The sequence below is a fragment of the Balaenoptera borealis genome (genome assembly GCF_965194805.1).
Source record: "Balaenoptera borealis genome assembly, chromosome: 14".
NCBI lineage: Eukaryota > Metazoa > Chordata > Mammalia > Artiodactyla > Balaenopteridae > Balaenoptera > Balaenoptera borealis.
Window position 1 is genome coordinate 64,834,531 of NC_138875.1, and position 14,034 is coordinate 64,848,564.

Sequence of the window (14,034 nt, forward strand, 5' to 3'; positions counted from 1 at the left end):
CCCTTCGGCTTCTCCGGTATCATGTCCGGCACCGCGACCTGCTTCTACGCCTTCGTGGGCTTTGACGTCATTGCCGCCTCTAGTGAGGAGGCCCGGAACCCGAAGCGAGCTGTGCCCCTGGCCATTGCCATCTCGCTTGGCCTCGCGGCCAGCGCCTACATCCTGGTCTCCACTGTGCTCACCCTCATGGTGCCCTGGCACAGCCTGGACCCTAATTCAGCGCTCGCTGATGCCTTCTACCAGCGGGGCTACAGCTGGGCTGGCTACCTCGTGGCGACTGGCTCCATCTGCGGTAAGTGGGGTCCTGCCCTGGCCTCCTGGGGAACACATCTCCAGCTGGGCCTCAGTTTTACCAGTTGTATAATGGACGTGGGAAAGGGCTAATTATTAGACTCCACCCAGGCTTGTTAGCAGAGACCTACTCACCCTGCTCCCCATTTTACATGGTATGTCGGTCTGGGCGTTTGCTTCTGTGTCCTTTCTTGGACAGAGGTACTCAGCCTTCACCAGATTCCCCAATGGCCTGTGACCTAAACTGAGGTGTCCCACTCCTGGGTTGGGGGAGTGACAATCCTGCGCCCCACAGGCACTCAGGCTCACTCTGAGAACCCAGACAGACTCATGCGCATGCTCCCGAGGTGCCCCAGCCATGGCCCCTGGGGTGCCTATGTGCCGTGCTGACCAGCCCCCGCCCTCTGCTGCAGCCATGACCACTGTCCTGCTCAACGGTCTCTTCTGCCTTCCCCGCATCATCTACGCCATGGCCGCCGATGGGCTCTTCTTCCAGGCATTTGCCTACGTGCACCCCCGGACACAGGTGCCTCTGGTAGGCATCCTGGTGTTTGGGGTTCTCACGGCTTTGGTGGCGCTGCTGCTGGACCTCGAGGCATTGGTCCAGTTCCTGTCCATCGGCACACTGCTGGCCTACAGCTTCGTGGCCATCAGCATTATCGTGCTGCGATTCCAGAAGGCCCCTCTGTCCAGTTCCCCAAGCCCAGCCAGCCCCCGCCCTGCGGCCAAGGAGTACAACTCCTTCTCAGACCACATAGAGCTGGTGGGCACCGAGCAGGTTCCAGCCCCCGAGCCTGGGCAGCTGCGGCCAGCCCTGAGGCCCTACTTGGGCTTCCTGGATAGGTGCAGCCCTGGAGTGGCCGTGGCTTCAGCGATCTGCGTCCTGGTGGCCTCAGCCATCACCCTGGGCTGCGTGCTGATCTTCGGGGACTCAGCCCTGCACCTCCCTCGCTGGGGCTACATCCTGCTGCTTCTGCTCTGCGGCATCATGTTTCTGCTCAGTCTCCTTGTCCTGGGAGCCCACCAGCAGCAACGCCAGCAGGACACCTTCCAGGTACCTCCCTCCACTCCCAACACCCACTTGCTGTCAGCCCACCAGCTCCCTTCTCCCCCGCATCCTCCGCTGCAGCGAGATGACCACGGCTCACAGGCTGGGGAGGTAGCATGCACATCCACCTGTGTCCGCGAGCGGGCCCTGGTCTCCAGAATCTCCAGAGGCAGAGAAAGGCTCTGAGGCCTCTAGAGCAGTTGGGCCCTGGGCCAGCAGCCTCCCCTGCAGCCCAGCCCAGCCCTACCCTTGCCCCTTCAGATCCCCATGGTGCCCCTGATTCCAGCCCTGAGCATTCTCCTCAACATCTGCCTCATGCTGAAGCTGAGCTACCTGACCTGGGTGCGCTTCTCCATCTGGCTGCTGATCGGTGAGTGGGGAGCCAGGCTGGTGTCCTGGGCCGGCTGCAGAAGGAGGGTGAGGAGGGCAAGCAGGGCTGGGACCTGCCGTTCATGCTCGCACCACCCCTGCAGGACTCTTGGTATATTTCGGCTACGGCATCTGGCACAGCAAGGAGAACCAGCGGGAGCTGCCGGGGGTGACCATCACACGCTATGTGGTTTTCCCTAGCGGCAGCCTGGAGGAGACAGTGCAGGTCGTGCAGCCCCCCAGCCAGGCGCCAGCCCAGGAGCCCAGCAGTCCATGAGAGCTGCCTGCCCTCCATCCAAGGCAGCTCCGGTTTGCGGGCCTGCCCATGCTAGGGGGTCCTTTGGACTGTAGTTCAGGGGCCGAGCTTCGAGTCTTTGGAGCCGGTGTGGCCAGCGCTGGTGTGGTGGACTCTTTGCGCAGTGCCTTCCAGTTTATGACCAACTCCAGGAACCTGGGCAGGTGGGGTAGGACGGGTGGGGAAGAAGCCCCAGCCTCAGGGATCCATGATAATAACTGCTTAGCCAGCCATGTGGCCTGTGTTGTGTCCATTGTTCTTTGTGGCACTGAGTCCTCACCTGTCCCCAGGAACCACGCGATTGTCCCCAGTGCAAAGCAAAGGTGCAGAAGTTCTGCAAGGGGGAGATGCCAGCCCTGGGACAGCCCTGAGTCGAGGACACTCAGGCCAGTGCCCTCTGCCCTGCTCAGAAGACACTATACATACACCCATATGCACCAGGTACAGAGGGGCAGTGTCAGGTTCCCCTCCTCTGGAGGATGGGTACAGACAGAAGTGCCCGGGCCCCAAGGAGGCCACCTAGAAAGGGCAGCAGAGTTCGGGGTCCCCGTGGTTTCTCCAGAGCATGGCATGTGCCTGAGGCCTGCCTGGGGAGGCAGAGGCACACCCACACAGGCACACACACAGCTTCAAGCACATATCCACATGCCTGCGCGGCTACGCTGGGGTGCACACTGTGTGCAGACTGAGGCAGCAGCTGTTTCCAAGCTCAGACCCTGGTGCTGCTCTCCAGCTGCCCCAGGGGATGGGTGCGCAAGAGCCTGAACCTGCCCCAAGTGCCTTCCAGCCCTCCTGGTCCTTGGGGTGGGGTCCCCAGGCCCACCTTGCACTGCCCACTGGTCTCCCAGGTGGTGCTGCGCCCACCACAGGCACCACTAGCTCCTGTCTCTGCCTGTAAGAAGCACGCAGGAAGCTGCTGTCGACAGGCTTTACTCCCGGACCCTGAAGCCATACATCAGCTTTCTTTGGGCCCCGTACATGGGACCCCGCCCCGGTAAAGACCTCAGGGCCATGTTCTCTCACCCTGACCTTTGTGGCCTGCCTCCCCAGGGACACTGCTCTGGGGATTGAGAGGCAGCAGGGACCCCAAGGCTTTGCTGAGGCTCCAGATGCCAGATGGTTCCAGATGCTAGCCCAGCCTGAACCCCAACCCTGCCCTCCCCAGCTGGCCCATGTCACTGCCCCGGCAAGCGGCCAGCATGCCTGGTCACCGGGCCCCGTGAGAAAGCAGCCCCTCGCCTCCCAGGTGGGCACTCCCAAACCCCTGCCGCTGCCCTGGAGCCAAGACAGGGTCAGACCCCTGCAGCCAGTACCTCCCTCCCAGCTGTAGGCTCCCTGCCGCATGGGGAGTTCTCCAGCGGGCAGGACTCAGACCCTGTGAGGATGTCACAGCCAGATCCAGGCCAGCCTGCCGGGGCCTCTGGAATTTGTTTGGGGCATTCCTTCTGGCCACTGGGCTCCACTCGAAGCGAAGGACAGGGCCTCATTCGAGCAGTTGCCTCGGGCTGGTTCTTAGGTGTGTGACCTTGGGTAGCAGTGAATTCCAGATATACATTCTCCCCACCCCCACAAGTTCCAGGAGGTTGGGCTGGGTGTCACCAAGGAGCACACAGACGGTCCCAAAGGACCCAGTGACCACTGGCTCAGCTTCTCCATCCTCTTCTCCCAATCCCAGCCCTCCACAGTCTGAGGGCCACCACTGGGAAGGGCTGGTGCATGCGCCATTGCCGGGTCCTAGTGGGTTGGGTCATCTGCCTGCCCCAATATGAATTCCATGGATGACTCCCCAAACTGGGTGGGGACGAGCCCCAGGCACCCAGCACCAGAGCAGCAGAGACAGCCCTCTTGTCAGACCTCTTTCTACCCTGCTCTAGACTATGGCAGCACAGACCCTGGAACAGCGCTGAGAGGGTGGGGGCTCTACCTACAATGGGGGTGCTGCCGGGGGAGAGGGCTGGAGTCTGCACGGCCAGTGGAGGGTCTGTGCTGACCACTGGTGAGTGGCCGCTGCTGGAAGCCCTGGTGACAGAGCTGGGAGAGAGTTCTCCAGACACAGCTGGAGCCCTTGTGACCAGAGCCCTGGGACATGTTCTGCTGCAGGTCTCTGTGCAATAGCGGCTTTTGCTGCTCCCTGGGCAGCACCCTGCTGAGGCCAGAGTCAGGGTAGGGACAGTGTGCCTGGGAGTTTAAGGATGGAATTCTCCCACTCCCTGCCCTGGTCCTGCTGGGGCTCCATCCATGAGGTTCCCAAGGCGAGGCCCCTCCCTTCCCAGCCCCGACCCCCGACAGCAGGGAACAGGCCTCAGGAATGGGCCAGCAAGCGGGGGCCAGGGCCAAGGCTTTGGTGTCCAGCTCCTGGTAGCAGCCCTGGCCGTTGGTACAGGCGCTGGGCCCCCTCTAAGGAGCCTGGGCAGCCAGGTACAGGGGTGCAGATGCCGGTTTTGTCTGCTCAGGGCTGGCAGTCACCTTTGGAGCTTTTGCCTGCAGATGAGGACAGCAGGTCAGGGCTCAGGCCGACGTTCCCCAGAAGTGTAGCAGAGCCCAGGGGCCAGGCAGGCCGGCAGCTTACCTCCTCATACTTGGTCCTCCAGTAGAAATGAGCTTCTCCATCCACGTACAACAGCAGCAGGTCACAGAGGAAGGTGATCTGGGAGAGACAGGACTGACCTGTGTCCCGGCCCCCAACCCGCCCTCCCGCCACCTCCCCAGACCTCCCCGCAACTAGACCTAACATCACGGGGCTCGGCTGTGCCATTGGATGGGCCTGGGCCCATGTTCACCGAAGCCAGAGGGAGCCCACTTTAGCCAGACTCACCACGCCCAGCCAAGCTGCTCCTGTGCCCAGAGTGATGAATGTGGGGATGAGCCCGAACTTCCCTGCCTGAGAGACCTGGGTGAGCCTCTAAGCCGTGCCTGTCACCCCCCCCCCCACCCTCCCCTGCCCACCTACCCGCCCAGTGACGAGGATGTCAAAACGGATCCCGTAGAGCTTTAGCAGACTCCGGGCCTCCACACCCGAGGCCTCCCACCAGTGAGTGGCCGTCCTGGGGGCAGGAGAGAGTCTGGTGGCCTGTTCTGCCTGCTTCCCGGCCAGGCTGGCCCTCCCAGGCCTCCATCTTACTCACCCACTGACTCCACAAACCCCCAGCCCTAACCTGAGTCCTGGGTTGTTTGCTGAGGATACAGGGAAAGAGCAAGCAGGACCCGCCTCTCAGGAGCTCCCTGCCTGCTGAGGGGATGGGGCAGAGAGGTCTCTAAATAGACACCTGCAGTTGGGGCGGGGGGAGCTGGGGGGCAGGCCCAGGGCTGTGAGGGTCCAGAGGGGGGAGCTCACTCTCCCCTGAGAACCAGGGAAGGCTTTCTGCAGTGGGGGACACGCAGGTTGGTTTTCCAGGGATCAGGAAGGAGTTCTAGACAAAGCAGCACCAGCGAGAGCACAGAGCTAAGGGGAGCACAGCATGGGTGGGGGCCAGCTCCACATAGCTGCAAAGGGCAGGGGAGGTCAGTGAAACCAGTCCAGGCAAGGTCCGCTCGTGTGTGTCTGTGCGCGAGCGCACACGCGCGTGTGCTCGCGTGTGTGTGCATGCAAGTGACGAGGGGACATGAGGTGGCAGAAAGATAGGATCCCACTGGGCAGCAGCAGGGGAAGGTCTGCTTGGGAGACTCAAAGGCATGAGAATAAATGCAATGCAAGTTCCTTGAGTACACCCTGGATTGGAAAATAAAAAGATTTCGGACTATTATTGGCACAATTGGGGACATTTAAATATTAGATTCATTCTGCCAATGTTAAATTTCTTGAATGTGACAACAGGACAGCGGTCACTTGGGAAAGGTCCTTATTCTCAGGACACCCTGGGGAGGGGTGAGTGTCTGCCGGACATCTGCTTGTTACTTTCAAATGGTTTGGTTAGAAATCTATCTAAATATATCCAGCTCAGTCTAGAGAGGAGAGAGAAAGCAAACGTGTCAAAATGGTCAAAACAAAACAAAACAAAAAACCCTGGTGAACCCAGATGACAGCTATATGGGTGTTCACGGTACTAATCTTTGAACTTTTCTATAGATTTTTGTAAATTTTTTGATAAAACCTTAAGGGAAAAGTAAAAAAGAAAGCCCCCTGTGCAGTGGAGGGAGGTGCTGGAGGCAGGATGGGGGAGGAGGGGCTGGGGGAGGGGTCCCAGCAGCAGCAGGGGGTGTGGGGTGGAGGGGGTAGGGCTCAGGAGGGAGGCTGGATGGAACCTGTGTTGGGGGTCGTGGAGCTGAGACCACCTCCTTCCCTTGGGCCCCCCTCCCACACACAGCGGGCATCCAGAGTTCTGGGAGGGGTGGTCTGCCCTGGCCGCCACAGGAGGACAGGCAGACGAGAACCTGGCTCGGAGCAGGTGGGCAGTGGGGGCTGCACCTGAAGTTGTAGGTCCACTCCTGCAGCTGGAAAGAGTAGTGGGGCCAGCAGTCAGAGCCCCTGGAGTCCAGGTCGCAGTTCCAGTGGACGTGGACGCCCATGGCACCGCCCTGCACACAGCACAGCACTGCTCCACCGGCTTGGGGCGCAGGGCCCTCTCCCAGCCCTCCCAGAACCCTGCCCCCTCCACAGACCCACCAGCAGCGCCAGGTCCTCAAAGACCCCTCCAGCTGCGGCCACGAGGTCCCCGATACGGAACACAGGGCAGGAGGGGCTGGAGCACGGGTCGTAGCGGCAGCGCTTGAAATATGCTGGGTCCTGGGTGTCCAAGGCATTGGACCTGAGAGGGGCGGGCAGGGGTCAGGCCAGGCAGGGGACACGGAGGGTCTTCGGCCAGCCAGGACCCCCCCACCTTACTTGGAGAAGTTAAACTTGCTGAAGGTGACGGTGTTTTTGATGAACAGCGTGAAGTTCTCGGCCTGGACCAGCAGGGGCTTCCTGCGGGGCGGGGGGTGGGGGCGGGGGGGGGGAGGTGAGTGGCAGGCTCTGTGGTCCTGGAGCAGGGGTGGAGGATGGAGGGGAGACTTACACGGGCACAGCACCACTCTCCACTGGGCACCAGCCCTGGATCTCACAGGTCCTGTGGGTCCCGTTGAACACTACGCACTGGCCCGTTTTTATGCCTTGAAAATGCAAGACAAACTCCAGGCCCTCAAATCTCCATGGGGCCTGGGGAGGGGTGGGGAGGGGGCCGTTGACAGAGAGATGCAGAGGCACCACGTGCACTGGTGAGCCACCCAGGGTCCCACCAGGCCCCCAGAGCCCCCACTCCAGTGGAAGCACTTCAAGGTGGGGGTTGGGGGGGCCGGTTACCGTGGCTGTGGGTCCCTGTCTCCCCTTCAGGACAGTCCTGGTCGGCCCAGCAGCTAGCCAGCGGGATGGAGGGGTGCTAGGGGTGAGAGAGCAGACTTGCCAAGGGATGCCTCCTCCGTGACCTGCCCTGCAGTCCACAGGGACACGCCCCTCCCTGCCTTAGCCCCTCAGGGATCCCTGAGTTTGGGGGCACAAGAGAAAGCTGGAGGGTGCAAATGAAAGGGGGGGGCGAACAGCCCCGGCTGGGTAGGGGTGTGATTGCTGTATTCCAAGGCCGAGCAAGACTCCTGCCCTGCTACTTCTGCAGGGGGCAGAAGTGGTTCATCCAGGGGGACTTCCCTGGTGGCGCAGTGGATAAGACTCTGCGCTCCCAATGCAGGGGGCCCAGGTTCAATCCCTGGTCAGGGAACTAGATCCCACATGCCGCAACTAAGAGTTGGAATGTCTCAACTAAGGAGCTGGCGAGCCGCAACTAAGGAGACCGCCTGCCGCAACTAAGACCCCACACAACCAAATAAATAAATAAATATTAAAAAAAAAAAAGAAGTGGTTCATCCAGGCCCAGCTCCTCTGGTCCAATTCAGAGGACAGAACAGGGAAGATGGCAGGACGGTGGGGAAGGTGAGTTCATGCCCAGGCGGAGGCGCTGGGGGCCGACCAAGGGGGCGGCCCTGGTGGGAGGGGCCTGGGAAGTACACAGGCTCCTCTCTTTCCAGCTGGTTCTTCTGTAAAACAGGGACATAGGTGCCTGCACACAGCGACAGAGTTCTGGGGATCAGCCAAGAGGGGAAGGTGGTGAGCTTTCCGGGGGTCCCAGGCCCCGAAAGGAAGGCACAGCCTCACGGACGCAGTTCTGTAGTTCTGTCCCGGCTGAGGCTTGACGCTGCTGCCCAGGGCACCCAGTTCAGGGGCAGCAGGGGGGACACAGCATCCGGTGGTAAGAAGGGCTCAGGGGCTCTGAGCAAATGTGATTAGAGGGCAGAGGACAGTGTGGAGCCACCTGCTCTGCCTTGCTGTCCCTACCTGCGTCCTGAATCTGCCCCTCTTCTCCACCCTGGCTGGGCCACCATCTCCTTTGTCCAGACCCCATGGTGACCAACATGGGTCCCCATCTCAGCCTCATCCTCCTCCATCCAGCAGCCCGAATCGTCCCTCCCAAGGCACAGAAGATGAAGTGCCCCTCCCCTGAGCCCCTCTGCGCCCCCCATGCTCCTGTGATCAAGCTCAGCTCCACAGCAGGGCTCTTGGGGCCCTGATATCTTGGGCTCCACCCTTCCCACTCCAGTCCCAATAGAGGCTCCAACCCCACTGAGCAGCAGGTGACCCCAGAGGTGCCTCACCCCATACAGCAGGGGCCTTTGCCCACGCAGCCCCCTCTGCCTGGACAGCCTCAAGATCCTGACTGAGCCTCTGAGTCCAGTGGGAAACCCTTCCTGAGGCCCTGGGCTGGCAGGGGAGGTGCCTCCCTGGGGCTCCCAGCTGCAGCCTCTGCCCCTGTCACAGGACCTGGCATTGTGGCTGGGCCGTCTGTGCAGAAGCTCCTTGGCGTATGCGGGCTGGACTTCTGCAGCCCCGGGGGAGGCTCAGCAGGTTTCTGAAGCTCTAACACTACAGGAAGCACAGTGGGTGTGCTGGGAGGGACCAGATGACCAGGACCCTCAGAGGAGCTGCTCTCAGGAAGCCGGGTGGTCAGATCTGGTGGTCAGTTTCATGGGACAAGCCAGAAGCCGGGACACAGGGCAAAGAGGAATCCCATGGATTCCAGAAAATGCAGAACCATGGCCCCAGAAAAATTTCAGGACAGTCCACACACTGAACAATAAATAGGCGTCATCTGAGCATTTGGAAAGGGAAGGACATCGTGCGTTTGCCCAGTGCACACACATCACCTCCTCTGAGGATGGGGCCGACCAGGGACATGTGACATCCCCAGCAACTGTGGTGGGACCAACAACCAGGACTTAGGGGCAGGGACCACACAGTTACTCTCCAGCCCAGCAAGCGATTAACTTTTAGCCTCGATTAAAGAAAGATGTCACCATGGAGGTAGGCTTCCAAGGCTATGTCCTGGTTCCTGACTGTTCAAACAAAATCCACAGCTAGGAAACTGTACACTTAAAAATGGTTAAGATGGTAAATTCTATGTTACATGCATGTTATCACAATTTTAAAAATTGGAAAAAAATCCACAGCTGGAGAGAAGAGTCAGTGGGCTCTGTGACAGAGGCTGGATCCCTGGGACATCCCTAGGCAAGGGGAAAAGGTGAGATTTCAGGGGGAGGATCTGCATTTCTGGATAAGAAATGGATCTGAAGATGGCAGGAGATGGGCTTGACCACAGTTGTAGTGAAAAGTACCCAGAGACCATAAGGGACACTGAGCACAGCATAAGCAGGAGTGTGTTGTTTGTGCACAGAAATGGAAGCTGCCCAGCACACGTTAATAGAGGCTGTGCGTAGAAAAGGGCTTGCCTGGTTTGTTTTTTTCTGGGGGGCTGCACTGGGTCTTCGTTGCTGCGTGCTGGCTTTCTCTAGTTGTGTCGCGCGGGGGCTACTCTTCATTGTGGGGCACGGGCTTCTCATTGTGGTGGCTTCTCTTGTTGCAGAGCATGGACTCTAGGCAAGTGGGCTTCAGCAGTTGTGGCGCGTGGGCTCAGTAGTTGTGGCGCAGGGACTTAGTTGCTCCACAGCATGTGGGACCAAGGATCGAACCCGTGTCCCCTGCATTGGCAGGTGGATACTTAACCACTGCACCACCAGGGAAGTCCCCCAGCTTGCCTCTTGCTATTATAAGAGCCCACCTGAGCACTGTGCCCCGTTCTGGGTGTTACCCTGACAACCTCCAGAGTGCCCAGAGTGCCAGCGATCAGGATGGGGAGGGGCCTGGACACCTCACGGGGGACAGCAGCAAGAGATTCTGGAACTAGGGACCCACTGGGAAGCCCTCAGGCAGCCTTACCTCTGGGCATCTGCCCTGAACTTGTTCTGGCGTCACAAGGAAATTGGTCACCAAGAAGAACACGTTTTCTCCCTAGAAGACAAGTGTCAGGGTTGGTCTCTGCTCCCTGCTCCCATCGGGAGATGCCAGAAGCCAGCAGCTTGGCTTGTGCGGGAAGGGGCCCTGGCCCCATCGGGTCATCAGCCCTGAGCCCCAGGAAAACGCTCTCCAGTGAGGCAAGGGAGGCAGAGGTGGGAGGTTGGCTGGGCTGCTGGCCATTTCTGAGCCCATGTCTGCCTCTCACGTTCACTTAGTTGCTCAACCAGAATTTTCCAAGAGCCTCCTGCTTCCAGGCACTGAAGATCCAGGCTAGTGGGGAGGTGTGCCCCTCACTGCAGGCATGGCCAGGGGCCAGGGGAGCCGGACGTAAGCTCTGTCTGGACAAAAGATGACTGGCACCGGGCTTCCCTGGTGGCGCAGTGGTTGGGAATCTGCCTGCCAATGCAGGGGACACGGGTTCGAGCCCTGGTCTGGGAAGATCCCACATGCCGCGGAGCGGCTGGGCCCATGAGCCACAATTACTGAGCCTGCGCGTCTGGAGCCTGTGCTCCGCAACAAGAGAGGCCGCGACAGTGAGAGGCCTGCGCACCGCGATGAAGAGTGGCCCCCGCTTGCCACAACTAGAGAAAGCCCTCGCACAGAAAACGAAGACCCAACACAGCCAAAAATAAATAAATAAATACATTAATTAATTAATTAAAAAAAAAAAATGACTGGCACCTGTGTGCTGCACACGAGAGCTCAGCGGGTGTGGGGGATGCATGCCCAGGAAGGGGAGACGAGGGCTGGGCAGAGGCAGAGGCAGTGGGTGCGGTGGTGGTCAGGATCTAGAGGGGCTCGGTGGCCACCATCATGAAAGGAAGCTTCCTAAGGGTCAAAGGTAAGGGCTGGCAGGCTCAGCCTGGCTGCCGCATGGGGACCCACCAGAAGACCTCAGCCATCCAGGGATGGCGTGAGCAGTCGTGAAAGCTGTTAAGAAATGGAATGAACAGGAGGGAGGGACGGTAAGGCATCCAGCAGGTCCAGCCTCGGCACTGGTGGATGTCATTGGATGACAAAAGGCCACACTGGGAGAGGGAGATGATTTCTCTTTGGATGTGGCGGGTGTGCACCCAGGAGGCAGCTGTGCTCAGGGCAGGTGGTCACCAGAGTTAGAATTTGGGCATCAGCAGGACAGAGGAGGAAACTGAGGTTGTGGACAATCGGGTGGAAGGATAAGCTGCCGGAAATGCAGCATGGGAGGGGCAGAGGAGGAGCACTCGACAGCAGTGTTCCAGGTCAGAGAGGAGGCGTCCAGGAAGCTCCAGGTCCTGGCACCCTGCACCCCTCCCACCCCACCCTCAAGCTCAAACCTTGAGCTCCTAGACACTCCTCTCCTTTCCAGATGCAGACTTTTAATTTATTTTTTTCTGTTCCATTATGGTTTATTACAGGATACTGAATATAGTTCCCTGTGCTATACAGTAGGACCTTGTTGTTTATCCATCCTGTATATAATAGTTTGCATCTGCTAATTCCAAACTCCCAATCCATCCCTCCCTCCCCCACTACCTTCCCCCTTGGCAACCACAAGTCTGTTCTCTATGTCTGTGAGTCTGTTTCTGTTTCATAGGTAAGTTCATCTGTGTCATACTTTAGATTCCATACATAAGTGGTATCGTATGGTATTTGTCTGTCTCTGCCTGACTTACTTCACTTAGTATGATCCTCTTTAGGTCCATCCATGTACCTGCAAATGGCATTATTTCATTCTTTTTTATGGCTGAGAAATATCCCATTGTATACATGTACCACATCTTCTTTATCTATTCCAGATGCAGACTTTGTAAATGCATCCCTCTGGCCTGGCTTCCCGACACATCGCCTCCTCCACACGGAAACCTCTTACACATCCCTGAAGGCCTTGTCCAGACACCACTCCTCTGTAAGGCCCTTCCCGAGCGTGGCCCTCTGACAGCATCAGCACCCCCTCTGGCATCACATGCCTCTCTCGCACACACTTGGTGCAGGGGTGGTATCAGAGGTGCCAGTACCTGGCAGCAGCACCAAGTCACCCACCTGTGGCGGCTTCACGAAGTCAGCCACATCCCACAGCCGGTTCCCCAGCTCCTTGATCTGGGTTACAGAAACCCCTTTGAGTTTGGTGATGACAGAAATCTGGGGGTCCAGGTCCTGCTCCTGGTAGCCTTTTTTGGCGAGGAGGGCCCACCTGAGGAGGCAACAGGCGGTATGGTATGTCCCCGGCACACAGCAGATCTGGGACCACCTGCTCAGTCTCTCCCCCCATACCCTCCAGGCTCCCAGGCCAGCATTCGGGGGCCCCACCTCCTCCCCACCTCATTTCCCACACCAAACACCCTGCACAGGCCAGAGGCTCCGGCCATGCATAGGAGAGCCAGTACCCTCACCAGGCACCCATGGGCTTGGAGATGCCCACCATCACCTCCTTCATCAGCCAATCCCCTCCCCCTGCCCCGCCTAGATCCAGCTTCCTCTTTAAAGACTACCCCGACCCAGCTTAAACTGGTGGTCTCTACTGGGGGCCTTAGTGCTTCAGCTCTCACAAGTGTCAGGGACTACCTCCTGCCGGCCAGGGGCCTCCTGCGCAGGGATGGGGGCCCATCCTGCTCTGTGCCCAAGCCCAACATGGGGCTGGGAACAAGGCACAGGAAAGGATGCAGGTGGGCACCCAAGCACACATCCTGCTCTTACACCCCACTGGCCTCTAGACAGATGGAGAGCCTTCCTTCTGCCCACCTCCTGCCCTGCTCCACGACCACCAGCCCAGCCCCTGAAGAGTCAGACCCTCATCCCTCAGCCCAGCAGGACCAGCCGTGATCCCTCCGGCTAGCACGCCCAGGAGCCGTTCTCTTACCCCACCACGTAGACCATGACCCCCAGCTGCAGCAACCTCTGCAAGGCGCCCACCCGCCAGTTCCGGGTCTTCACGTATTTTTCCGTTTTGTAATCCAGAAGCCCCCAGCCCACCACGGCCCCTGGGGAGCCCATGCTCCCAGATCCTGTCGGCGGCTGGGGCGCGTGAGTCAGCACAGCAACTGCAGCCACAGCTGGACGGGAGGTAAAGCAGGCGCCAAGCCGGGCCAGGCCAGCAGCTATTAAAGGGACACTCTGGACAGGATTCAGCCTCCACCTCCCAGGCCCAACCCCCAGTTGCCCTGGGCCTCCTGTCCGCTTCAGACTCCCTCTGCTAGGCCCCGGGCACGCAGAGAGGAGCAGTCTTTGTCCACTGTCCTCTGGCCTCACCTCCTTGGGGTGATGACAGGTGGGGTAGGTATTGTGAGAGGGCGGCATGGGCCAGCAGGAGCCCAGAGGAGGACAAGGAAAGCTTCAGGAAGAAGCAACCTCTGAACTGACACTTGCTGATCTTAAGTTCAACAAGCAGCATTGGGGAGGAATGTTCTCGGTGGAGGGAGCAACATATGCGACACTAGAGCGTGTGAGAGCTGTGACCCACAGAATGGGAGCGTGACCCTGGCTCCAGAGAGGAGGTGGCCAGGCCCTGCAAGGTCCCCCAGACTCCTCTGCGACGCCCCCGAGGAGCTGCCCCACCCCCAGGCTCTGGAGTGGAAAGGGGGCGATGCTGGAGCCGCCTAGGGCGACGGGAAGACAAGCCCGCCACGCGCCAATCGGTCCTGGCTGCGAGCGGGTCAAAGTCAGCCCGGGCCCGCAGCGTTGTCCGCAGCAACCAACAACTCGGGGTCGCCTGGGCAACTGCCGCCCGGGAGGCTCTCTATT

The 14,034-nt window shown here is 59.6% G+C and overlaps 2 protein-coding genes across 4 annotated transcripts; one reads left to right on the top strand and one right to left on the bottom strand.

The window, feature by feature from the left end:
* Window positions 1-392: 392 nt before the first annotated feature.
* Window positions 393-2,234, top strand: SLC7A4 (solute carrier family 7 member 4). Its single transcript, XM_082354636.1, has 2 exons — window positions 393-1,345; window positions 1,601-2,234. The coding sequence occupies exons 1-2, from the start codon at window positions 650-652 to the stop codon at window positions 1,907-1,909; spliced, it is 1,005 nt and encodes a 334-aa protein (XP_082210762.1). The 5' UTR covers window positions 393-649; the 3' UTR covers window positions 1,910-2,234.
* A 683-nt stretch (window positions 2,235-2,917) lies between these two features.
* Window positions 2,918-13,953, bottom strand: P2RX6 (purinergic receptor P2X 6). Of its 3 annotated transcripts, none has more exons than XM_082354633.1 (12): window positions 13,154-13,953; window positions 12,337-12,487; window positions 10,240-10,311; window positions 7,282-7,357; window positions 6,998-7,091; window positions 6,826-6,906; window positions 6,607-6,748; window positions 6,409-6,518; window positions 4,954-5,047; window positions 4,819-4,884; window positions 4,573-4,650; window positions 2,918-4,484 (listed from the first exon to the last, which is right to left on the bottom strand). In XM_082354633.1, exons 1-12 carry the CDS (start codon window positions 13,588-13,590, stop codon window positions 4,401-4,403), a joined length of 1,485 nt encoding a protein of 494 aa, XP_082210759.1. In that variant the 5' UTR covers window positions 13,591-13,953; the 3' UTR covers window positions 2,918-4,400. The 3 variants fall into 3 exon arrangements, with proteins under 3 accessions (XP_082210759.1, XP_082210758.1, XP_082210760.1); XM_082354632.1 differs by having other exon boundaries at window positions 4,819-4,893; XM_082354634.1 differs by lacking the exon at window positions 4,819-4,884.
* Between the last annotated feature and the right edge of the window lie 81 nt (window positions 13,954-14,034).

What these genes read in the sequence shown, in the direction of transcription:
- SLC7A4 (XM_082354636.1), top strand. Translation starts at nt 650, where the DNA reads ATGGCCCCTGGGGTGCCTATGTGCCGTGCTGACCAGCCCCCGCCCTCT. An exon ending in GCCAGCAGGACACCTTCCAG is followed by an intron (nt 1,346 to 1,600) that starts GTACCTCCCTCC and finishes TTGCCCCTTCAG; the next exon opens with ATCCCCATGGTGCCCCTGAT.
- P2RX6 (XM_082354632.1), bottom strand. Translation starts at nt 13,590, where the DNA reads ATGCCGCCCTCTCACAATACCTACCCCACCTGTCATCACCCCAAGGAG. An exon ending in GAGCAGCTTGGCTGGGCGTG is followed by an intron (nt 4,651 to 4,818) that starts GTGAGTCTGGCT and finishes TGTCTCTCCCAG; the next exon opens with ATCACCTTCCTCTGTGACCT. An exon ending in GGAGGACCAAGTATGAGGAG is followed by an intron (nt 4,485 to 4,572) that starts GTAAGCTGCCGG and finishes CCTCATCTGCAG; the next exon opens with GCAAAAGCTCCAAAGGTGAC.